At 43.5% G+C, this 26,691-nt stretch overlaps 1 protein-coding gene across 2 annotated transcripts in view; it reads right to left on the bottom strand.

Annotated features, from left to right (window-relative positions):
- Window positions 1–226: 226 nt before the first annotated feature.
- CYFIP2 (cytoplasmic FMR1 interacting protein 2) overlaps window positions 227–26,691 on the bottom strand; it is a 111,662-nt gene continuing 85,197 nt past the window's right edge. For both annotated transcript variants that reach the window (XM_020893445.2, XM_020893446.2), the window contains 5 exons: window positions 15,241–15,313; window positions 14,458–14,552; window positions 7,707–7,945; window positions 5,835–5,982; window positions 227–3,415 (listed from right to left, as the gene is read on the bottom strand). In XM_020893445.2, the coding sequence (XP_020749104.1) occupies window positions 3,248–3,415; window positions 5,835–5,982; window positions 7,707–7,945; window positions 14,458–14,552; window positions 15,241–15,313 (723 nt within the window). In that variant the 3' untranslated portion in view covers window positions 227–3,247. The remainder of the gene's footprint in view (window positions 3,416–5,834; window positions 5,983–7,706; window positions 7,946–14,457; window positions 14,553–15,240; window positions 15,314–26,691) is intronic.

Genomic DNA, 26,691 nt, shown 5'->3' with positions numbered 1-26,691 from the left:
CCTAGGCTCAGGAACTATCTTCAATATCAAGCCCAGAGTGTTTACAAAGATATAATTCTCCCAATAAGAAAGCAAAACAAGCCATTAGTTCAGGGTGCAGCATCTTTATATTCTTTATGTTCCTCCATTCTCTTTCAGGTTGTCTCCTTAGTTAACCAGTTTTCCCGTGGTCTTCCACAGAGTAACTAGGACTAGAATATGAACCAGAATCAAGACAAGACACTCATTTCACGAGTTTGGAAGCAGTTTTAATGGAGATGGAAATGTTTATCAACTCAACACAGGTACCCCAAAATACAAAGCAAAATATCATCTTCAGCTGCATAGCAAATATGATTTAAGAATTTAACATCATTATTTGATCACAAGCGTAAATATAAGTCACCATAAATAAATGTAAATTCATTGTACAAAAATCCCCGACAACTCTTAATACAAATATGGTACATTTGACAGTTTCTGAAACAGAATTTTTTTTAACCTTTTAAAACCTAAGATTTTATTTTTCTTGGTTCTTAGATACACAAAAAATTAAAAGAGGGGCAGTAACACCTGGAGGGAAAGAATATTAAACCCGTTCTGTATTTGTAAATCAATGCTGCTGGTGAGCCAGGGAAATGAAACATCTCTCCTAAAGGTGAAGACCTCAATTTACTGAGATAAAATCTCTTGAGGACAATGGGATTCTACCCAAAGGGTCAAAGTCAGGGCTATGATAGGATGGGAGGGGCAGGCTGTTGAAATAGCAATCTCATCAAAAGGGTGATCCAAATCTCCACAAAGCAATAGTCAAGGATTTAGAATGATCTCCAGGACTTAATAGACAGTCAAGTAGCTGAGAAAGTGAGCCAGCTACTGTACCCAGACAGGACTGAAGACTCAGAAGACTCTGGAGTTTAGAAATTTTATGTGGGTTTTGAAGGTGAGTTTTACCATGTAGTTCCCCTATGTGGTGTAACCCCTCACTTTTGCCTCTGGGACACATGTATAATCTTCAAGAAGGAAAAAAAAAAAGAGAGAGAGAGAGAGAAATACTATTCCTATGAGAATGGGAAGTAGCAGCTCCAAACAGGAGGATCTGACAACTTGTACCCTGACTCACTTTCCTTCCCTACAATTATTTTCTTTCACGGCTCAGAGGGAGCTCAAAGCCCAAGGTTAGCAGTGGAGGGGGCCTCTACGGCAGTGGTCCTCAGACTCTGATGTGTAACAGAACAATCCAGCTTGTGGCAAGTGCAGATTTCTCAATTCTGCTCCCAGAGATGCAGGATTGGTGGGTTTGAGGTAGGCCCAGGAATCTGCATCAAATGTGCTAATCTCAGAAGTCCTGATGGAGGTGGCCTTTGGACCACACTTGGCAAGCCCCACCTCTGTCCTCCCTGGTAAGCATGAGTGGGTAACACAAACCGCTTGCTATGGACACTTCTTTGCTCTTGCCTGGGGATTAAATGGGCCATCTGGTTAATGGGAACAATTTCCATTCATCTGCCCTGAGTGAGGCGATCATTATCAGTTTGTTTTCTCTCTTTTCCTTCCTGGGCAAGGGAAGAAGTACCAAATTGTCTCATTTTATATGTTCTTACAAGCTCAGACTCACAGATTCCCTTTGATGATAACGTGCTCTGTAAGGAGACATTCATTTCCCAAAGGCTTCTGTCCTTCTAAACAGCTTCCCCATGCTCAGTAAGAGATTCTGCAAGGAATTTTGATTCATTCTGGGAAATAGAAGTAGGCATGGTTGGATGGTATTGCTGACTCAATGGACATGAGTTTGAGCAAACTCTGGGAGATGATGAAGAACAGGGAAGCCCAGTGTGCTGCAGTCCATGGGGTTGCAAATAGTCGGACATGACTGAGCAACTGAATAAAAACAATGTCCCTGTGAGATATGACCCGTATCTCAGAATCTAAGTTAAGGAACATCAAAGAATAGAAGCCAAAGGTCAAATGTCTCCAGAATCTTTCAGCTTCTTGGACAAGAAAATCCCGATTCATTAGAACAGGGTTCTTCTTTGGGTGTATTTTAGTATTGAAGGGGCTTCCCAGGTAGTGCTAGTGGTAAAGAATCTGCCTGCCAACACAAGAGATGCAAGAGATGTGGGTTTGATCCCTGGGTCGGTTGGTATTAAAAGCTCATTGATAAGTATTATTTACACTCCTTACCTCCTTGACCCCAAAGTGTTTCTGGATTCTGTTAAAATAACCCTTTAATACTTTCTTTCTTGTTAGGGTTTTTCTTGATGAGAGATTCTGTGCCAAGAAGTGGCCCCTAATTTGGTTGCTGGCTAATGCTGTGGGCAGTGCATGTCTGGCCAGTAGTCCAGTGTTCACTCTCTCTGTGACTTGGTGCTAAGTATTTGTTCAATGAATAAAGGAGTCTCTCACCATCCACCTGATGAAGTGTTCTAACAGCTTTCTGTTTTGGACTATAGAATTCCTGGCTGTGTTCATATATACTGCTTCTACACAGCAGGCCTGACCATCTTCCTACCCCAATTCCACTCACTCATTCCAGCCGTGAATGCATTTCTGAGTTCTCCCTAGGAGTGCCCTGAGAGGGGAGTCAGAATGTGGTTTTAAGAGTCCATGGAAGGCCAAAGGCAACATCTCAACACCATCTGCTACGGTACTGATACCAGGAACCTCGTCTCCCATCCACCACGGCTCTCAGTGCCTGGTCCAGGAGTACACTTGGTTGTTGAATCCCTGGCATCCGGAGCAGGACAAGATGACACCGTGGGAAGTGGGGGAAGGGAGCCAGAGGAGGTGAAGATGCTTGGAAGTGGAAGCATGCCCATCAAGCCAGGCTGACATCTTGGGGAATGGCCACACTCTTTTCTCCATCTCTAAGACTTCAGTCCTGGGGTTGCATGTGGGCACTGTGCAGGAGGTCACAATCAGGGGAGGAGGTGTTGGGTAGCAACCACGGATGTGGGGACCATGAGATGGAGAAAGGGTGAAACTAGGGCTCTTAACACAGCTGAGGGGAAAAAGAGAAAAAAGCAAGTACTGCCCTGTTTCTTTTCTTCTTTTCTTTTCATTTACACTATGGAAAAACCACCATGGAGATGTCATGGGAGAGCATGCAGAGGCCCAGCCCTCGGGAGGTGCAGAGGTGTTTGGGGAGGTTCTTGTGTGCTTCCAGGTCCATCTCACACATTGTCCAGTCGGACCCTGTTGCAGGCTGGCCGTGGCTTTCTCTCTCCTGCTTCTTCTCCTCCAGTTAGAGGTTTGCAGGACCTTCCGCCTAGCAGGTGGTGGCCAGAGACTGGTGGATGGGTGGCTGGAAGCAGCGCACATGCTCCACGGTGGAACTGTCTGTCTCCACAGACTTCATGTACTTGTTCAGGATGGCAAAAACCTCATTGTTCAAGATCTGGTATTTCCTGATCCTGTCTGCCATCTTCTTCAGGGGCTAGAGAAGGACAGGGGCATGTAGGTTAGAAGTGGGAGGAGTGGGGTAGGGAGATCGAGAGCAAGGGAAGAATATAGCTGAGGTTTGGGTTCCAGAGTCCTGATGCTTCAATGGTAATGCCACTCCCTTGCTTAAAGGCCTCCTATGGGAGCCCAGAGTTTGACAATGAAATGTGAACTTGACCATAAAACCCTCTACATGAGTTTCAACACTTACCACAAAGCTGCAGTAATTAAAACAGTGTGGTGCTAACATGAAGACAGACATATGGGCCAATGGATTAGACAACCCAGAAATAAAGCCTTTCACATACGGTCAAATGATTCCTGATAAGGGTGCCTGCAACATTCAATGGAGAAAGAATGGCCTTTTCAACAAATGGTGCTGGAAGACTGGCACACAGAAGAAAGAAGTTGTATTCTTAATTTACACCATACACAAAACATAAGCTCAAAATAGATTAAAGACCTAAACATAAGAGCAAAAACTATAAAACCTTGAGAAGAAAACAGACGAAAAGCTTTATAACACTGAGTCTGGCAAAGACTTATTGGAATATGGCACCAAAGCATAAATAATAAATTGGAATTCATCAAAATTAAAAAAGCATTTGCATCAAAGGATACTATTAACAGAGTGAAAAGGTGACTCAAAGAATGAAAGAGAACATTTTCAAATCTTGTATATGATTAGAGATTAATATCCAGAATATGGAAAGGACTCGTGCAATTAAATAACAGCAAACAAACAAACAAACAAAAAACCAACCAGCCCAATTAAAAAGTGAGCAAAATATTTGAGCAGACATTTCTCCAAAGAAGGATAAACAAAGAGCCAATAAGCACACAAAAAGATGCTAATATCACTAATCATTAAGGAAACATGAATCAAAACCACAATGAGATATCACTTCATACACATTAAGGTGGCTAGTTCCAAAAATATACAGAAAATAACAAGTGCTGAGAGGATATTAAGAAACTAGGACTCTTATGCATTGCTGGTGGGAAAGTAAAATGGTGCTGTCCCTGTGGAAATCAGTATGGTGGTCCTCAAAAATTAACGACAGAATTACCACATGATCCATCAATTCCAATGTTAGGTATATACCACAAAGCAATGAAAGTAAGGTCTGGAACAGTTATCTGGACACTCATGACACAGCAGCATTATTCACAACAGCCAAAACGTGAGAGCAACTCAAGTGTCCATCAACTGACCAATGGATAAACAAAATGCTATGTACACATACAATGGAATACAATTTAAAGGAAGATGATTCTGACACATGCTATTAATACAACACAGTACACCTTGAACACATTATGCTGAGTTCAAGAATTTCACTTATATGAAGTACCTAGAGCAGTCAAATTCATAGAGAAAGTGAAGGGTTACCAGAGGTTGGAGGGAGGGAGAATGACCAATTAGTGTTAACCAAGCACAGAGTTTCATTTGGGGAAGACAAAAAGTTCTGGAGATGGAGTGTAATAAATAATAAATTGGAATCCATCAAAATTAAAAATGCATCAAAGGACACTATCAACAGAGTGAAGTGAAGAGGCGACTCAAAGAATGAAAGAACTTTTCAAATCATGTATGTGATCAGGGATTAATATCCAGAAAGAACTCCTGCAATTAAATAACAGCAAGAAAAAAGAAAATAGGGGGATGGTTGCACAAAGTGAGTGTATTTAATGCAGTAAAGAGTTCAAAATGATTAAACTCTATTGAACTGAACACGTAAAAACAGTTAAAATAGAAAAATTTTAGGTTACATATATTCTACTTCAATGAAAACTGTCACCTTTATAAGTGGCGCCTGCCTTTTTTCCCTCTTGGCTGGTCCTGGAGACCCACCCTTTGTTCCAGCCATCCATCTCCACACCTCTGTGCCTTTGCTCTAGCCGGCCCCTTTGTCTAGAACACCTCCCCCAGTCTGCACCCTGTTTCCTGCCTGTCTCTTTGCCGCTGGTCATTCAGGACTTTGCCCAAGCATCGCCTCTATGGGGCGCCTTCTGAGGCCCCTCCCCAGCCCCTCAGCCTGGTTTAGCTGGCCCTTCCTCATGCTCCCAAGCAGCCCTGATTACCCCACCACAATGCTCATCCCATCCCCATGCCTGCACAACAGTGTCTGTGCAGATGATAAAGCACGTGAGCAGACTCTGACTAGCACAGGGAAGGTGTGTCTCAGCTCTGGGGGCTGGCCCTGCCCTGCGGGGTGACCTGATTCATCCTGGCGGCTTACAAGCGAGTGACTCACGGCTTCCAACGAGAAGGTTGCCAGCTGCTGAGTGTCCCTGCACCTACCTGCGGTGTGGGGAGTTGGCCTCCACAAGGAGCTCACCCTCCTTGGCAGATGAAAGCCTGCTTGTCAGGCCTGGCCCCCTCTCCCAGGCCCCAGCCACGAGCTGCTTACCACATTCTTAATGATTTCATCTTTCCCGTCCTGCCTCTGTACTTTGAGCAGGTGGTAACAGAAGTCAAACAGGTCGAAGCGACGCTGCTGGCCCAGCAGGACAATGATGGAGCAGCCAGCCCAGTTCAAGCCGTCTCCAAAACACTGCCTGGGAGTGGGAGAGGAAGCAGCTGGAGTGAGAGGTGGGGAAGGTGGGGGGAGGACCCCTCATCTTGGACATCTCTGGGCCAATTCTCTTAATCTGTAAAATGGGTACAAGGGAAGTTGCGAGTATGGATTCATTTGTTCCCAGGACTGAGGTTATAATATAAGCCCTTCTAACCACAAAGAGGTGTCAGTCTGTCACCCCACTGACATAAGAAAAATCAGCTTTGAAGAAGACAAATTTGCAAGAAAAAAAAAATCCAACCAGCCTTTGAGATTTATTCAACCAATCATAATTCTGAAGAGATGCTGTCTTGGCTCTGGACAAGAATCAGAGGAAACCTGTGAGGTGAAGGGCCATTTTGAACCAGACCAACTGGCCAGTGTAGGCTGAGAAGGCAGGGATGGGCGGGGGGCATAGTGGGCCGTGAGCAGATGCTGCTGATGTGGGGGGTTGCCAGTCCTCTCAGGTCTGGTAAAGCTAAGCCTTCACACCCACAACTCTCAATAGTAATGCAGGCTATTTTGGAGGCCGTGGGGCATCTCTCGGCTGAATCTCTCATTCTTCATCAGCAGCCGAATCTCACTGCAAAGGTTCTGAGCTTCCCCACTGCTGTCACTGAAAGTGCAGCCTCTCTGAAAAACAGCCTTCCCATCCCACTCCCCCAGGGGGACCTCTGTGGCCCCATGCGCCTTCCCTCCCGAGCTCCTGGCTCCGGGGGACAGTCCTGGTCCGCTCTCTTCACACTCTGCTTTTGCTCTGTAGCTGGGCAAGTGACGGGAAAATGGGGCTCTGCTTCTGTCTTTTCTGAGGACAGGACTGGGTCCCTCTCCCTGTTTTTCAGGAGCAGAGGCCTCATGAAGGTGGGGCCCAGCTGCTGCCGCTGGAGCCTTTCTCTGTTCTATGAGCCCTGGGGTTCTGTTGGGGGAGATGGCAGTGTGCAGTGAGGTCTTGATGCCGAGCCCTTGCCTGGGCTCCCTCCTGCCCCTTCCATCAGCCCACCTTCCTGTCTCGGGAAGACAGAACCTTAGAGGTCCAAGGCCTTGATGTGCACACACCCCATCTCTGCCTCCAATCACCTGGAGCCTTTCCTGGGAGGTCTCCTTTTCCCCTTTAAGAGCTGCATCCTAAGCAATGTTCCAGCTCAGTTGTAGTCTGTGAATTAAATTCCAATAATCTTCTTGTCCAATATTTTTTCCACCTGATGCAAAGAACTGACTCACTGGAAAAGACCCTGATGCTGGGAAAGATTGAAGGCAGGAGGAGAAGGGGACGACAGAGGATGAGATGGTTGGATGGCATCACCAACTTGATGGATATGAGTTTGAGCAGCCTCCGGGAGTTGGTGAAGGACAGGGAAGCCTGGCGTGCTGCAGTCCATGGGGTCGCAAAGTCAGACTTAACTGAATCCTCTTGTTTCTCCTCTTGGGAATCTGTTGTCCTTCCTATCCTTGCTGCCAAGTGGCCTCATTCAATCCACCTTATGTCTATACTTTCATCTCCTCTAGGCTCTGTGAATCCCCCACACCAGGAACCGTCTCTACTTTCACTTGGCACTGGATTACGTTCAGCACCTAGCACTCTGACCAACATAAAGCATGTGTTCAGGGAACTGCTGTTGGACCATCCCACCCCTGCCCTCCTTTCTGACTGAGCTCTGGCTGTACGATGGCTCTTAGGAGGATGAACAGGTTGCAGGGTGACCCCATCTTCCCAGGGCTACTCACTCAGCTGTGAACTCGTTGGTTCCCACGGGGATGCAGTAGACGAACTGCATGGCACTCCAGAGCCGGTGGAATTCCACGCACTCATCCACATGCATGACACCATTGGTGGGTGGTGGGCCCCGCCAGACAGGATCCTGCAGGTAGCTCCGGATGCGGGTCAGGATGACCTCGAACATGGATAGCCCGCAGCATAGTCGCTCCTTGGTCAGCAGGTCGCCCTCCCGAGCAATGGCGATTTGCTGGGAACAGGAGAGTACATGGACCTTCCCGTCACATCTCAGACCCCATTTTCCACCTCTCACCCAAGATTCCCAAACTCTGAAGCTGGCAGCATTTGTAATTTGTTCACTAGAACTAATGTCTTGCCCAAAGCAGGCAAGGTAGTTTATAAACCTTAGTTCAACTGCAGGGAAGTCTTTGGGTAAGTAAAATCTAGGAGCCATCGATAGAGGAATAATTTTAAAATGTTTAAATCTACCTATGTGATACAAGTAGATCTATGAAGAGTCAGGTAAGGTGGTCTGTGGTGTTGGAGAAGACTCTTGCGAGTCCCTTGGACTGCAAGGAGATCAAACGTCAATCCTAAAGGAAATCAATTCTGAATATTCATTGGAAGGACTGATGCTGAAGCTGAACTCCAATACTTTGGCCACCTGATGATAAAAATTGACTCCTTGGGAGAGACCCTGATGCTGGGAAAGATCGAAGGCAGGAGGAGAAGGGGACGGCAGAGGATGAGATGGTTGGATGGCATCACCAACTTGATGGACATGAGTTTGAACAAGCTCTGGGAGTTGGTGATGGTCAGGGAAGCCTGGAGTGCTGCAGTCCATGGTGTCACAAAGAGTCGGACATGACTGAGCGGCTGAACTGACTGAACAAAGAGTCAGACATGACTGAGCGGCTGAACGACAGCAACCTACCTGAATGCTAGGGAGCCTCCGAAAAGACTTAGATGATACAACTGCTAGTATTATTGTTACTACTGAACTATTGCTACCACTAGTGAACACTCACTGTGTGTGTAATACACCAGGCCCTGTTCTATGCATTTGCTAAGTACTGACTTGGTTTACTTTTCACATAAACCCCATGCAGTAGATGTCATTATTATCCCCATTTTATTGAAGAATCTGAGGTTCAGAGAGGCAGTCAGTGAGTGGAAAAGCTGGGATTTGAATCCCAGTAGTCTCGGAGAAGGCAATGGCACCCCACTCCAGTACTCTTGCCTGGAGAATCCCCTGGACGGAGGAGGCTGGTGGGCTGCAGTCCATGGGGTCGCTATGAGTAGGACTCAACTGAGCGACTTCACTTTCATGCATTGGAGAAGGAAATGGCAACCCACTCCAGTATTCTTGCCTGGAGAATCCCAGGGACGGGGGAGCCTGGTGGGCTGCCGCCTATGGGGTTGCACAGAGTCAGACACGACTGAAGCGACTTAGCAGCAGCAGCAGTCTAGATATGCAGATTAAATGGTTAAGTGAACAGAGCAAGTTGCAGAAAAGTGCATACACTAGAATCCTATTAAAAGACATCAATAACACAATCCCACAGACAGACACACAGAACTCTGTGTGTGGGGGTTGTGTGAAAGTGTAAAACATTCTAGAAGGATTACCATCAGTTGTGAGAACAGATGGGCTTGGAGAAGTAGGTGGGGTATTCACTTTTTACCACAAATACTCCGTACAGTTGAATGTGCTACAATGAGCATATGCTACTCTTAAAAATTTACCACTAATTTTACAGAATTATTTCCTCCAGTTAGAAGTCCTCTCACCACTGTCAACAATCTCTATTAAGAATTTAAACTGGCTGATCATCTGGTTTCTAGTTACTGCATCTCTAATAATCAGCAGGCTAGACTAGCACATCAAAACACATTACCATCTGTAGGAGGAAAAAATATCTGGGAGTAGAGACCCTAAAACCAAATGCAAAGATGAGAGATACTAACATCTAAGGTCAAAATAAGATCTCCAGATCTAGGGTCAAAGCTAAAAAGCGCCAGCTTCTGAGACTGAGGGGTCCCCAGGGCACTCCTGGGATCAGCTCCCCAGAGAGTTCAGGGTGGATGGGGGGAGCCAGCCTGATTCCTCCCAGTAGAGCTCCCACCCTCTAGCCCAGAGAAAGAGGGCAGCCTCAATTAAACTAATCCATGAAGGGAAATAAGTCAGGAAACACCAATGCTGGAGCCTGTTAGGAATGTGCATCAGGAGTGTAGCTGTCATGACAGCTATAAACTGAAAAGTCTCAGACAAAACTGTGAACTGGGGAAGAAGAATTTGACAACCTGTGTTTCAAACAGGAGGGAGAGGGAACCCTGACTCACGGTGACTCATCTTAGTTCCAGGGGCAGAGAAAGAATACTCCAGAGCAGAGAGCTGCCACAGTTCTCCAGAAATAACTCTTTTAAAAAGCCCTGGTCCCCACGCTTGACTCTGCCCTCACCAGGCAATGCTCTGTGGTGGAGCCTAGACCCCGGCAGGGCTCCTACTTTAGAAAGAGAGCGCCTGGTACAGCAGAGATGCTCTGTAAGGAAAGAACCCACACTTGTTCTTGACTCATGGATATTCTCCTTCAGAAGCCAACATAGAGAGCTCTGGTTTACCAGATAATCTCCTGTGCATTTAGTTTATCTGAATCAGTCCTCAGGGCCTGACAATTGCGGGAGGATCTAAAGAATTAGCAACAGGGCTTATATTGGGTTGGCCAAACAGTTCTGTTGGTTAATGACTATGTCGTTCAAAACAGTTCTTGGTGAAAATGAAAAATGTGTTTTATTTTTACTTAAAATCGAATGATTTTTTTGGCCAACCCAATAAATCTGCAGACAGGCTTTGAACTCTGGTGACCCCGAACTACAGCCAATCAAAGGGCTTTGACTGAAATGGTCAGGGGCTTTGTCCCTTTCTTGGAAAAGAGTTTACCTTTACGGGTCTTCCTATGATCTATAAAAGTAAAAAAGTGGGGAAAAAAAAGTGAAAGTGCAGAAAGAAAAAACTGTAAAAATGTTATTAAAAAAATTACAAAAAAAAAAAACCTCCCATGAATCCCATCACCAAGAGACAAACTTTCTTAAGATAACTTATGTATGATTTGTGTGTATATATATGATTATATGTAGGTATCTATTTTAACAAAATTTGCATCATACTATCTATATTGTCTTTTTCTCAAGATATTAGTACTATAAAACACCAGTTCCTTCAATATCTTCAGTGACATGGTTTTTTAATGGCTAAATAAAATAGCCATTGATATACTTCATTTATTTAGTCCTACTCTTAAAAATTTTTTTTAATTTAAATTTATTTTTAATTGGAGGATAATTGCTTTGCAATATTGTGTTGGTTTCTGCCATATATCAACATGAATCAGCCATAGGTATACATATGTCCCCTCCCTCTAGAGCTTCCTTCTAGTCCTACTCTTGTTGGTTATTTTAAATTGTTCACAAGTTTTCAACATTATAGACAGATCATAAGTAAATATTCTTATGTGCATGCATGCTGTTGTGTCCAACTCTTCGCGACCCCATGGACTGTAGCTTGCCAAGCTCCTCTGTCCATGGAATTCTCCAGGCAAGAATATTGGAGGGGTTGCTATTTCCTTCCCCAGGGGATCTTCCTGACCCAGGGATCAAACCTGTGTCTTTGTGTCTCCTGCAATGGCAGGGGGATTCTTTACCACTGTGCCACCTGGGAAGCCCTGTTTTCCTTATATATATATATATATATATATATATATATATATATATATATATATATACACATACACACTTAGATACACTTTTTGAGCTTCTCTCTGGTTATTTTCTTAGGCTAAAATCCTACAACTATTCAAAGAATACAAGTAGTTGTAAAAGGCTTTTGCTACCTAGTAACAAACTAGTCCCAAGAAAAGCTGAACCGCTGTGCATCTTTCTGTGCCAAATCTGATACTTCATTATCATGAAAAGTTCTTAACAAACTTGGGAGATGAATAGCTATACCCCACTCTTTCACATTTCATTGATTACTGTAAGGCAGAATGCTTTTTCTTACGCTTGTTTCTTGTATTTGTTGCTTCTTTTGTATTTTTTATGTTTTGAGTTTTCTTTCTTGCCCTTGTTTTTTTTGATATGATTTTTCTTTCTGCTCTGAAAAAGTGTATTATAGATTATTATCACATATACCACCAATGTGTGGCTGTGTTTTTAATATATACTATGTGTGTATATGTGTGTTTAACATAAACTTCAGCTGTTTCCTTTCAGTTCCACTCAATGGGGGATTTTTTTCTCTCTCTCTGCCATTCTTTTCTGTTAATTAAGGGTATACAGAAAGCATCTGTGAAATCATGTGGAAATAGATTTCTGTATGGAGTACTTTGATTACATTTAAGATACTTTGGAGAAGATTAATATTCCATGCCCACTCTTTCCTTTCTGTTTTTTGTAAGTTTTTACTTATTTGTTTGTCATAATGATTGTGAAAGGCAGCTCAGCTATTTGCCCATTTTACAGATGGGAAAACAAAGATCAAAGATATTAAATTCTAGCACTAGATTATACAACAGTTCAGGGATAAAGCTGGGAAGAAGAGTCCTTCAACTCCCTGACAGAACATTCTTTTCACGATAGCACTGGGTAACAAACCAGGTCACCTCAGTTTTTCCTAGAAACAAATACAAGCAATGTAGCACAGTTGAACCCTTCCCACATTAAATATGTAGTAGAATTTCCCTATCACTGACCTAGAAGTTTTGTGAGTTCCCTGAACCCTAGCAAGCTTGGAAGTTAATATTTAACATTTTTTTCTTTTTTCTACAGGAGGACTAAGTTTTGGACTATTCCTTAAGGGCTGGGAGACTTATACAACTGGCATTTCCTCTCCGGCAGAATGTCTAGGCTTTTGTTTGTTAAATATCAGCACTTGACAAATTGAGATTTCCACCAGTCCCAGGGAAATAGTGTTCACCAGAACAGGGAAGGAATTCACATACTTCTAAGTGGAAACACATGCCAAAGCCTGGGTGCGAGAGGCCAGATTCTTGCAGGATGACACCAACCCTGAAGCAGACACATTCATATGTCGCTGGCTTGGGGGATTTCTCCCTAAAAGGCAATCTTTAGAGGATCTTCTGTGTTCAGCTCCGGAAAGCCAAAAAAGAAAATGTTCATATTTCACGGTATCTAAATTCTCTTGGTAGTGACTAAGAACCCAAATGCCACTAAATGTTTAGTCACTGTTTTTGTCGGAGGTGGGTGGCCCACAGGGGGTCTGGCTCTGTCAAGCTCATGAGCTTGACACCTGGGCAGATGGGGCTCCGCCCTGGGTTCCAACACTTGCCATGGATTTTGAGAGAAGAGACTGCCTTTTGCTCTCTGAGGAGGATGAAGCTTTCTGACTCATGAGCTTTTGTGACAGGACAGAGGACCTCAGGGATGTAAGTCCAAGAGTGGATCTGAATCCTAAACCTTTGAAATAGTCGGTTTTGTTGAACAAAACAAGCCATCGTGGTATGTCTCACTACAGTGCCCCGTTTTCTCTTCTTCCTGAATACCCCTGCCCCCTGCCCTTAAAAGCCTGATTCAACTTGAATCAACTTGAAAAGAGACAATATATGCTTCCTGGTACTTTCCTTTCTCCCAGTGTCTTTTTCCCAACTACCTGCACGGTCTGTGAGTTCTCTGAAGGCAGGGGTCCTCTTCTTTCACTCATCTCCATATATAGATACAGGCTTATAAAAATGAGTTTTAAATACAGAATTAACACCTGAGCTCATTCACCTTTGAAAATGAGAGAACATTACAGATAAAGCTGTGTTTGATCTCCCTATCCATCTCTGTCTCTTTCATCTCTCTTCACAAGTTGCCACCGTTATGAACTGGGCACTTTCATGTCCTAGGAAAAGTTTCACTTTATATGGTTTTTTGGTATGTGTTTAAAAAAAATCCACATAGCATGAAACTCCATGACCTGTTGTGAAACTTCCTTTATTCACCTAACCGTGTGTTTATGATCTGTCCACACTGATGTATCTAGATCTGACTTCCCCTTTTCATTTTGATTTGGTAGGTATTCATCGCTTAAATGATTTTACCCCATTTTATTTAGTCAACATGCTACTATTGATATTTAGGTTGCTTCCAGTTTTTGCTCTAACAAACAATGCTGTGGTAAACATCTTGTATTCCTGTAATTTTTTTTTTTCTTCTTTAGCAAAGATAGGGCTTCCCTGGTGAATCAGATGGTAAAGAATCCACCTGCAACGTGGGAGACCTGGGTTCAATCTCTGGGTTGGGAAGATCCCTGGAGGAGGGCATGGCAACCCATTCCAGTATTCTTGCCTAGAGAATCCCCATGGACAGAGGTGGGCTACAGTCCACGGGGTTGCAGAGTCAGACAACCAAGAGACTAAGTACAGCCCAGCACAGCACCCAAAGGTGAACTGTCGACCTGCAGGGTGGGTGGTTTTAATTTTGAGAGATAAGAGCAGAATTCTTCATACTTAACGGGGAGTAACAGATACTTGTCTGACTTCCTTCTTTCTTGGCAGGACAGATGATAGAGGGTGTAGGCCTGAGAGTCAACAAATCTCATTCCAGACCTGCCCCTGCCACTACCAGGCTGTGTGCTGTTAGACTTTCTGTTTCTCCCTCTGGGCCTCAGTTTTCCCATCTGTAAGGAGAAGGCTGGACCAAATGCTCTCTCTTTCCCTCTAAAGTTCCTTTAGGTTCTATGAGTCCATGACAGGAGGATCGTACCTGAGGGGTCCCCAGCCGCTCTATCAGAGGGACCAGGTGAAGTGGGGCATACTTGGCTTCCAGGCGTTTCATCCGGACCTCCAGACGCTCACCCTCTGCAAAAGGAATGGTAGGCAGAGAATGAGATTCAGGGCACACCGGGGGAAATGGGAAAGAAAGAGCTCTCAGAGGACTTGGGGATGTACTTGCAACTCCAGCACTTGGAAGGAGCATGTAGAGCTGTTTTCCGTGGTTCTGACAAGGGTGTTCAGGACTCACTATAAGGAAACAGGTTCTTTTATCTTTGTCCAGTGGAATCATCTACCTCATGGGGTGGTGAGTTACTCATCACTTGAAGGATGTAGACTAACCGAGACAGCAACATACTAGGGATGTTCTAGAAGACCCAAGGAACAGGCCTGGAGCATCATTTCCAATTCCAGCATTAACAGCTGCCCAAGGCTTTAACCTTATTCTTTTCTGACTGCAGATTTGAGTTTACTGAGATTAAGTGAGCATACGGTTCAAATTCAAATGGCTATTTTTTTAAATGAATTTATTTTTTAATTGAAGGATAATTGCTTTAGAGAATTTTGTTTTCTGCCAAATATTACCATGGATCAGCCACAGGTATACATATGTCCTCTCTCTCCTAAAACTCTCTCCCTCTTGCTCCCCACCCCATCCTTCTAGGTTGTTACAGAACCCCTGTTTGAGTTTCCTGAGTCACACAGCAAATTCCCACTGGCGATCTATTTTACATATGGTAATGCAAGTATTTAGCTGCTTTCAGAGGTTTCTTACCTTTGATGTAGACTCTAGGCAAGATGTTTTGGAAGGGTGCAGCATGAAGCAAATCACAGACTTCCTCCTGAGACTGCAAACAGAGAGAGAACTTTCATTTTAAATCAGGAAGAATTTTCTCACTAAAGGTTTGAACACTGGAGTCAGTTAGACCTGAGTTCAAACCCTGACTCCTCTACTTAACTAATTGTGGGATCTTAAGCACATTGCTTAACCTCTCTGAGCCTATTTATTTACCTGAAAAATGAGGATGAGAACAATACCTGTTTATTGAGTAGGACTGAGAGAAAGTATAGCCTCCTAGCATAGACCTGGACATACTGAGGGTGTAGTACATTTTCATTACAGTCTTACAAGGAATTTGGTGAAGAATTCAAAGTTGCAGTGGGATCAGATAGGAATGATGGACCCAGATTATGTTCAGCTGGTTGGTGGTGAGCTCAGGCGCACGGGCTCAAGCCAATCCCATTGGGCAGGATGCCTCAGTGTGAAGGCCTGGGTCTGGTGGGTTTTCTCCATCTTGACTCCAGTGGGTGAGAGAAGAGGGACTAGGGCCCAGACAGACAGGTTCTCATGGGGACTCTTTATGCATAAAAGTAAGCTTAAAAGCAAACATATACTATGACGATTAGGAGCAGGCAGGCCTGGAAAGTGAAGTGAACTTGCTCAGTTGTGTCTGACTCTTTGCAACCCCATGGAGTGTAAGCCTGCCAGGCTCCTCTGTCCATGGGATTTTTCCAGGCAAGGATACAGGAGTGGGTTGCCATTTCCTTCTCCAAGAGCCTGGAAGATACGGTCTAATGGGCTTACTGTCTGTCCCAGGGCCAGTTCATGATCACTGGATTTCAGATAAGAGGGTATGGAGGCCACCTAGACAAGCCACCCTCCATGGGCCTTGGTTTCTCTTCTTTAAACTGTGGGGATTTGAATTAGGTAAAATCCAGCCTTCCTTCAACTCTGATATTCTTGGATTCTAAGCACCTGAGAAAATCAGAATCATGAGTACCTTTGGCTTTCTTTACCAGGCACGGGTGGAACACGGCCATCCTGGAAATCTAGCAGGCCAGCTAGCTGCTCAAGAAAGAAACTCCTAAACTCCCTTCAGTTTTTGAAGTGAGGATAACAGATGGAGGACAATTGAACTCTCAGAGGGATCTGCCTGATCTGGGTGTAATTCTCAGTTTCTTAGCCAGAGGGGGAAGTTTCCTTCCTTTCTTAATTAAAACCCAAACCAGAAAATTAAGCAATTTGGTCTTCCTTGCTGTCTAAGCTTAGATCCTTTGATTCATTATATAATCTGAAAATCTGGCTATTGATTATTCAGGCTGATTCACTGGGGGAAAAAAATAATAAAATTGCTAAACCTCTGTCCAGGCCAGATAGAAAAAAAAAAAAAAAGAGAAAGAGAGAGGACACAAATTACCAGTATAAGAAATGAAACAGGGACAGCTTTTAGTTTCATGTATATTTCCCTATAGTTTTTCTGCATTAATGTTACTGATTTCTGTTCATATCTTTATTATGCCCATTCTTCTGCTTGTTTTGGATTTGTTTTTCTTCCTCCAGTTTCTTACAGTGGAAGCCTACATTACTGATTGAACACCTTACTCTATCTTAACATAACATTCAGGGTCTTCTTTGATACCTCTGATAATCAAGATCTCAGTGCTTCTGGAGGTAGCCCAATCCATTTTAAAACTCTAATGGTTAAGAGTTTTAAACCAAAGCAACTTCCCAGCAGTTTCCATTCAATATGCTTGTTCTGCTCTTTAGAGTATTAATGAATGTGTTTTTCTAGCCTTTATCTTCAGCCCCCCTTTCATTTTTTTCCTCCTTTCAGGGCCAAGCAGCTTATAGGAGCCTTTTACCTCTCTCTCCATTTCCTAGTCTTCACTTCCTGTCACAGCAAACAAAAATATCATGGCCTGCTGTACCATGGCATGGCCATGGCTCAGGCAGAGATTACTGTTCTGTCACCAAGTGCAGTGGACAATTTTTAGTCCTCCTGATGCGTTAGGTACTATGACAATGAGTTCTGCCGGTGTCCATTATTTCAATTTCTCTTTTTTAGATTCTCTTGCAGGTTTGACTTCTAACCATTCTTTAAATGTTGGTTTTCTCCAAGGTCCCTCTTTTCTTCTCCTCACTTTATTCTACCCTGTTTGTCTCACCTATTCCCAAGTCTATAAGCGCTGCCTTTGATTTGTCAACTCTATTTCCAGCCAGGTGTCTCTTTCAAGCTCCAGATTTGGATATCTACCTCCTTGCTAGATATTTCCAAAGTGTCACATTTCTAAAGCTGGCCTCCTCCCTTTCTTATCTGAGGTTCCTTTGCTCCTAGAATGGCACAATAACCTCATCTGCTCAAGTCTAAGATCTGGGGCTCATTTTCTTGCTCTTCTTCACCTCCCATGACCAGTAAGTCCTTATGTCTTGAATTCTCTCCACATTTCTCCACACTGACCACAATACTATGAGCTCATTAAAGGGAGGAATGTTGTCTGCCTCTAGTTCTACTTTTTATCTCCAGTGCCCAGGACATAACAGTCTCGCAATAATTATTAAATGAGTGCATATTTGTTATGTTTCTTAGATGAATAAATGAATTTATTTATCCACATGACTATCTTCCAAATATGAGAATATTATTACATACATTTATCCAACAAATATTTATTGAGTACCAGGCATTGCTCTAGGCTTTGCAGATATGATGCTAAACAAGTTAGAGTAGATCTCTGCACTCATGTAAATTCCACTGTAATTGAGAGAGATAAAAACAAGTGAACAAACCAAAAAGTTTCAGATAGTGGTAAGACACAATAGGGTAATAGGCTAGAGTGACTGGAAGTGGGGAAGGGACTACATCAGAGAGGAGGCTAGGGAAAAGCTTTTTGAGGGGGGAGTTATCTAAGCAAAGGATGAAAAAAGAGGGAGCCAGCCATGTAGATATGAGGTGCAAAGGTCCCGGGGCAGAAAATAAACTAGAGCATAGAGATGCAAGTAATCATAGTACAGTCTGAGTTCCTAATGGTAGGGAAGGATCAGATCATGTGAAGTCTCATAGCATGGGATGAAGCCTGGATTTTATTTCAGGTGCAATGAGAGATTACTCAAGTATTTCAAGCAGAGGGTTGGTATACATACCCCTCCTGCTATGTTTTTTTTTCCCTCTTTGCTAAGTTTTATCTTTCTTGCTTTATTTTCTTCCTAAAAATGTCTTTGCTCCTTGAAATGCCTTCTTACTAGAAAAGTTACCCCTTGCATGAACTATCAATTTTCTGTTTTGTTAATGTCAATAAAAAAAATGACCTTAGGAACCACCTTAGGAGATAGAGAAAGGGGAAGAAGGCTCTGGGACCTCAAAACAAGACAAATGCTGCTGCTTTAATTTCACATGATGAGCTTCCATTTCAATTTCCTTAGGGGAGACAGGAGTGTTCCAGTTACCCTTCTCTGCACCCTGCCTCTCCCTCAGGTTTGTAGTCTGCAGGACCAGAGGTTGTCTGGGGGTGCTTCCTGTTAGCATGCTTCTTGTGTGTCCTCTACCTTGTAATGCCATTTGTTAATGAAGGTGAGGAAAGAGAAGGGTGTGGTTTCCTCACAGAGGTGGGAAAGCATTGTCTGGAAGGTTCCCAAGGATGAACTATGTGGTCATTTGCATGATGAGGTGGCTACATACTCTGCAAGGTTTGGAAGGTATTTGTTTGGCGTTCATGAGCTGAGGCCATCACAGCTGATAAAAATGTCCAGTTCATAGCACACGAGGCCTGTGTCGGGGATCCGAACAGGCTTCACAGTAGACACCGATGCTAACACTGACCAACTCCCGTCCAGTCTCTATTCCAAAGGACCACACTTGGCTTTCCACTCTACTGGGAAACCATCTGGCCCCTGGCCTAGGAAGGCCACCCAGAGTGGATTTCTTCCCAACTCCTCTCCCCACCAGCTCTTTCTGCACCAGTGACAGCAGCTTTCTATTATTTGAATCCACCATTTGCATACTCATCACTGAATTTCTACCTTCTCTCTGGAATGCTCACTAACCTATCTCCCTGCCCTTTGCTTAGTAATCCCCAGTCTTCTTTCAGATCTCAATTTAAGCATCATTCCTTCCAGGGAGACTTCTTGGATCCCTCCAAAACCTCTCTGCCCACAGGGTTCCTTTGTTATATGTCCTCAAAGAACCAAGCTCTTTTCCTTTCTAGCGTTTGAACTCAGTCTGTATTGTACATGTCTATATGTAACTATTTGATTAATATCTACCTCCCTCTACTGGAATGTAACATTCATGAAGGTAGGGACAATGATTATTTTTGACTATATTTTATTACCAGGAATAAGCACAGTGACTAGCAGATAGCAAATGCTTAATGAGTATGTGGAATAAAAGTTGAAAGTCTGTGGCACATAAGGGAATTTAGACTTAGAACAGAATCTCTCCTATCCTGGGTTTCCTTAACAGGTCTAGATGTTTTCCCTTATCACTATGGGAAGAATTTTTTCTTCAATGTTACTGATTACTCTGTGTGAACACTTCTAAGAAATGCTCCACATGGCAGGATTTTCAGGTGTTTATTTTCTATTCCTCTTTCTCTTCCTCCCAGTTTTTTCCTACTTGTATGTATTTACTAAATTATTACTATGCATCTATTATTTCAAAAAATTAAACTGGAAGAAACTCTGAAAGTACTTTTGAATTTTAAAATAAGGAGCTTTTGGGGTCTTGATCCTAGAATCAGAGGGAAGGAAATAAAATCTTAGCATGGCACTTGGTCCAGCACAGAACAATACTTGCATCGGATTAATAATGTAAAAAGTATTTGCTTTTGGTTTTTTACTCCTTTTGTTAGGCTAAAGTTAAGGGGAAAATCACAGATAAAGAGCAAAATACAAATGTTACAGAAAATGCAGCTGTGACAATATAAAAGTAAAAGGGCAGCCGACAGGAAGTAGGAGATAGAAGTCTAGAAGGAAGTGAGGTCTGTTGATTTCCTCATCTTTCATGGAAAGAGTCAAGATACTAAATAACGTTACTGAAAGAAGTGTAAGTATACTATTTCTGATTATGAGATAGGACAATATAAATTAAAAATTGTGACATAACCAAATATTGAGAGGAAGAGAGGGAACAGAAATAAATGACCTAAAATTTCATCATTACAGTTAGGGAGTCAATAAGCACAGTTTATTAAAGTTGCTCATGAAGAAATAGAGGTTAACCTCGTATCACCACAGATTATGGATATAACAACTAGAACTAGAAACAGAAATGACTAAAGCAGGTTGCCTTGGGGATGGAGATGCAGGTGAGGGGAGGTGCAGTGGAGCCAATAAAGCTTTTCATCATAAGCTCATTTATACTATTTATCATGTGCAATTAAGAACAGTTTAAAGGAAACAAAATGAAGAGGTTGGATTAAATGGTCTGTAAGGGTCCTTCCCTAGGCTCGGCACCAGGTTCTTTGTACCCAGTTTCTGCTTTACCCCTCCAAACATCCTATGATGCAGGTCTGATAACCCCTATCCTACGATGCTGAGACTTTTGGGAGATGGAGTGTCCAACCACGTCTGCACAGTGATAAGGAAGCAGCAGGGCTGATGCTGGGACCCAGGGCTACCTCACTTCCACACCCATTGCTTTTCCATAGCCACCCATGCAGCCAAAGCCTTGGAAAGCTTGAAATACTGCACCCTGCATTACACACACACTTTATGAAAACCACATTTAATTATTAAAAATAGAGACAGAAGGAAATGACTGTAAAATCTCACTCTTGAGAAGCTTTTTAGCCTCACTCATATCTGACGGTAAAGAATCCACCTACAGTGCTAGAGACCCAGGTTCGATCCCTGGGTTGGGAAGATGAGAAGATCCCCTGGAGAAGGGAATGGCAACCCACTCCAGTATTCTTGCCTGGAGAATCCCATGGACAGAGGAGCCTGGTGAACTACAGTCCATGGGGTGGCAGAGTTGGACACAACTGAGCGACTAACACATTCATATCTGATAAGATCACATCATTCTTTGCTTTATTTACTGGGATTTTGGTCCTACCAACTAACATTCTTTCAACTAAACAAACAAACAAACAAACAGCTTTGACATATATACGCAGTTTGAAGAAGAATGAAGAGTCTCATGTCATCTTCTAGCTGAAAAAATAGGTGATAACTGACAGTTCTTTCCTAAAATCCAGAGATTACTTCTAAACTGAATTTGTGTAAATGATTTCCTTGCAGGCAACTAATTTTTGAAGTTCTGCTGGTGTGATTCCAAGGTGAATAACTGGACTGCTCATGTGCTCAACATTTTCCTATAAATTCCTTCTGCCTGACCCCCTCCCTAACCACACTCTACTTATTCTTGTCCACCCTGCAAAGTTCCATTCAAAGATTCAGCATCTAGGAGTCTTCCAAGCCCCTTCAGTCTCCAGTAGCTTTTCTCTTTAAAAACTGATCAGCACGCTTATTCATCCAGGTCCCCACCAAGCTGTTTGTAGGCTGGGCTCTCTAATCCAGCCCCAGCCCAGGATACTTCTGAGTGAGAATCCGAGCAGCATCTCATATCTTATGCAAACAGCTATCAAGAGTCTTCTTAGAGGGCCCAACCACATGCAGGACCTGCACTTCACCTGCTCTGAAAGGCCATCAGAGGACTACAGAGAACATGGGTATAATATTATCTAGAGACCAAATAAGGAGGTGCCAAACTCTCAACACTTTCATTCTGACTAGGATGCAGCCTGAGCAGAAATCAAGTTATTCAGCAAATAGTAGGCATCTGCTATACTACGTCGCTCTGTGAGGTGAAGCTATGATAGGCAGTGAGGCAGACCTAATGCATGGTCCTTACCAAGAAGAGGAGGGAGGTGAGTCACATGGGCATTTCTAGTAAGTGCTGTATTGGGGTATGTGGAAGCTGTGGGAATATGTAATAGGGGCAACCGATCCAGACTTCTGGGGAGGAAGATGGGGAAGACTTTCTGGAGAAGGAAATGCTGAGATGTGAACCAAGGCTAAGTGTCGGACAGGTAAGAGTGAACAGCACCTGCCAAAGGCCCCAAAGCAAGAGGGACTGCAGTGGGACAAGGGCTGACAGTTGAATAAGACTGAAGCTTTCAGTGCTGGGGGAAGGTTGCATGAGATAAGGAAAGAGGGCTGAGCAGAATCTTGTAAGCTTTGCTTAGATGTTTGGATGCTATCCTGATGGTTTTAATCAGGGAGGTGGCATGATCCCATGTGTAGTTACACCTTTTGGCTGCAAGAGAGAAAGACAGCATGGTGGGAGGTTGTGGGGTGGGGGAGCAAACAGGGTGCTGGAATAGGTCAAGCAAGAGATAGCAAGGCCTGGAGTAGTGGCCAAGGAGACAGAGTGGGAAGCAGATACCAGAGACCCAAATGCAGACTGGATGTGTCAGCAGAGAGAGAGGAAGGACATGTGTGCCGGGCCATTCACAGGGTCAGAAGACACAGCGAGACTGCAGGTAGGAGGAAGCTGAGAACAGATCTGGGCAAGGTGATTTTCTGTGGACATCCAAGAGAAGATGTCTAAAAGGCAAGCAGACATAAGGTCTAGGGCCCCGCGGAGTCCACAAAGTGGACCTAAACTTGGGAATCATCAACATGAGGATGGAATGGACTCCAGGGGAAAGGAATACACAAATGCAAGGTCTGAGTGGGCATTTCTCCAGGGGACTGGATCTTTCCAGATATTTCAATTTCTCTGACTCTATGAGACCAGAGAAAGTGCACAGTGGCACTTGTGATGAAGGGGAGACTGATAAATTTGGGGCACGTCCACATCTACCAGCACACAAACTGAATAGGGACGGCAGGCCACCTTTCCAGCCAGGTGTGGGGCAGAAGGCACTGAGTGTTACCTCTTCCCTTCCTCCTTTCAGTTCATCAAACATTCATGGAGTGCTTACTGTTTTCTGACCGGAGTGGGGCCTGGATGCTGCAGGAAACATGATGACAGCTAAGACTGGAAAAACTAGATTTTGATAAAATTTGTAATTTAATGGAGGAAAAGGGTTAAGGACACTTGTGACTGGGAAATAAACAGAATCACTAGGTACAAAACAAACTGGCAACCAAGGGCTCTGGAGACTCAAAGGAGGGAGAAATAACACCAAGTGTCTTGCAGAGAATAGGCGTTTGATAAAGTGTGTGCTGAACATGAGACCTGGCAGGAATGAGGTAATGATGGGCCTGGGAGGATGGGTGGGGAAAGATGCAATCAGACAGGGAAGAGGAGATCAGAGATGAGATGACTGGTGTATACAGAGCAGGAGATCATTCACTTGGTGGGTGAGTGAGGGAGGGGTGGGTTGGTGAGCTGCAGGCAGTCAGATGCCTCTGTATTAGGGGACTTCCAGGGAAGGCAAGTCAAAGCTCCTTGCTGGGCTGTGGGAAGAGGAGGGAAGGGGCTCTAGTAACCTCATTTCATACAAAGCCTCTGGAGAAATATGGACCTAGCTCCAGAAGCTTGGGGGATTTAATCATTTCCCCAGTGGTTCATCCCCTTCATGGATTATAGCCTTGTCATGGCGAAGGGGCTTGTGTAACTCAATGAAGCTATGAGCCATGCTATGCATGGCCACCCAAGATAGAAAAAGCTGGCTTAAAACTTGGCATTCCAAGAACTAAGATCATGGCACCCAGTTTCATAACTTCAAGGCAAATAGAAGGAGAAAAACTGGAAACAAAGACAGACTATTTTCTTGTGCTCCAGATCACTGCAGATGGTGACTGGAGCCATGACACTAAAAGACGTTTGCTCCTTGGAAGGAAAGCTATGACAAACAAACAGAGATATCACTTTTGTCTGTATAGTCAAAGCTACAGTTTTTCCAGGAGTCATGTATGGATGCAAGAGTTGGACCAAAAGAAGGCTGAGTACTAAAGAATAGATGCTTTTGAATCGTGGTGATGGAGAACACTCTTTGAGAGGGAGAGAGACTTGCAAGGAGATCAAACCAGTCATCTCCTCTGCCTCTTAATGCTTTTTGGTCTTATTCTGTGTAATGGTCTCTAGACTCAGTGAAACAGCTTCTTAATTATAATGTATTGCATATTCTTTTGGATATAGGCAGAGTACAAATAAATATGGTAATACTTCTTATTTAATATGGTCACTGGGCCTATAGGACAATCATTTTCTCTAAAACCAACCTCACCCTGCTCTTTCATTGCACTCCACTAGATGAATTTTACAGCCTTGGATGGAAAAAGTGGAAAAAAGTCTTTCCTGAGAGGCATCAAGGCATGAGGATTCCCATGTGACTGTAGCACGTCTCAAATAGGAAACGCTGATTTCAAAAGTCTAAGAGACCAGTTACAATCTTCTGGGTGGAAAATGCCCTCACCTTCTGAGTTTCCCAAACTCATCATGAAGTCCAGTGGACTGTACCACCTAGGACACATCTTCAGATTGCACACCTAAACTGCTACGTGTTGGGAGGGAGAGGCTTGGACTGCAATACAGTCTGCAATGCAACAGCAAAGCCCCAGGGAACTGTGTTCATTGCAAATCACTGAAGTGTGAAATTAGCAAATTCAGGGACTGGGAAAAAATGGAATGAAGTCTGAATTTTAATTGGAACAAAGACCCTTAGTTTTCCTTCCATCACTTTGCCTAGAAATGGAAACAGCTGACTGGCTAATAACATCTAGTTAGCACCCTATGTCTTGCCATATCGTCTTCTTCTATTGACTGTACAACTGACCAAGAGGAAGGGGGCAGTTCAGTTGCCTCCTACATACCAAAGTAGGACAAATTCCAGTGCTAGCATGTCAGGACAACTGGGCCATTTCCAGCAGTCTCAGACCACTCTTTCTGGGGGAAAGTGATAAGGATTTATTTTAGCAGAGGGGGTAGATCTCCAGTAGAGATGACCAAAAAAGGTATCACCCAGGGTTGTTGTGAATGGTTTATGAAGATAGTATACTACCCAAGGATATCCCATCCTAGGGGGTGTCAAACATATGGGAGACATCAGATATGGGCTGTTTCTAATGATTTTATAACAGATGTATTTTGGTCTCCAAAAAAAATCAATATATTAAGTTAATACTGCAAAAGAAGAAAGCATAAGATCTCGAGAAAAGATACCTTTTCATGATTTGCCTGAAGGCAACATACGTGCTAGTGATGGTCCCGGGGTCATCTCAAGTAGCAACCATGACTGAGAGACAGTGGGTGCTCCTGGAGAGGATTCTAACATCAGACTTAGCAGGAGCGTCTACGAATATCTGCCTTAGGTTAGAACAGGGCCACTGGCACTTAGGTTACAGACTTGTCAACTTTGATTTCCAAGAGCCATCAGCAACAATGACATTTTAATCACTTTCTATGTGCTATTTGATTGGACCGACATTTGTCATTTTCTTCTGGAAATGCACCCAATATTTAATTCAGCCTCTAGGAAAAGGTTATCCTTTGAAAAACTATTAATTTAGCGTACAGAGCTTTTTTCCCCAGATACACTGAGATATAATTGACATACTACATTGTGTAAGTTTAAGGTGTATGACACAATAATTGATACACATATATATTGCAAAATGATTGCCACAATAAGGTTAGTTGATGCTTTCTTCACCTCACACAATTACCATTTTTGTTCTTATTGTTGTGAACACTTAAGATGTACTCTCTCAGCAGCTTTCAAGTATACAATACACTACTGTTAGACACAGTCACTGTGCAGAACATTAGATATGTTTCTAAAATTGTCACTCTGCCCCTTTCTTTTTGGTTATTTTTGAAAAAATAGAAATTGCAGATACACTTTTTTTATAAAAGGAAAATTTATAGCCTCATCATGTAGGGGGTCATCATTAATAACCTGCTGGGGTCTGTCCAGCCAGGTTTTACTGTGCATAATACATTCAAGCGTATGCTGCTGCTAAGTCGCTTCAGTCGTGTGTCCGACTCTGCGCGACCCCATAGATGGCAGCCCAACAGGCTCCCCCCTCCCTGGGATTCTCCAGGCAAGAACACTGGAGTGGGTTGCCATTTCCTTCTCCAACGCATGAAAGTGCAAAGTGAAAGTGAAGTTGCTCAATTGCGTCCGACTCTTGGCGACCCCATGGACTGCAATCTACCAGGCTCCTCCATCCATGGGATTTTCCAGGCAAGAGTACTGGAGTGGGGTGCCATTGCCTTCTCTGATTTAAACGTATATCTTAAAATAAGAATGGAATATAAAATAGCACTCTTCTGTAAACTCTTTTTATCACTTAGTGTATACTCTCAACATTTCACCAAGCACAGTACAGAGTTTCTATGAGTTTCTACCGCAGTGTTTTTCTTTGGTTTGTTTGTTTCTGCCTGGAGGAGGTCTTTTTGTTCCGCTATACCCTTTCCTGAGTGATCTTCCTACTCCTCAGAATTACCTGGCAGGTGAATACCCGTCGAAGACCTGACTTTCACAGCATTATCTA

The sequence above is a fragment of the Odocoileus virginianus genome, chromosome 3, assembly GCF_023699985.2.
Source record: "Odocoileus virginianus isolate 20LAN1187 ecotype Illinois chromosome 3, Ovbor_1.2, whole genome shotgun sequence".
NCBI lineage: Eukaryota > Metazoa > Chordata > Mammalia > Artiodactyla > Cervidae > Odocoileus > Odocoileus virginianus.
This window is presented reverse-complemented; position numbering and strand designations above follow the sequence as displayed.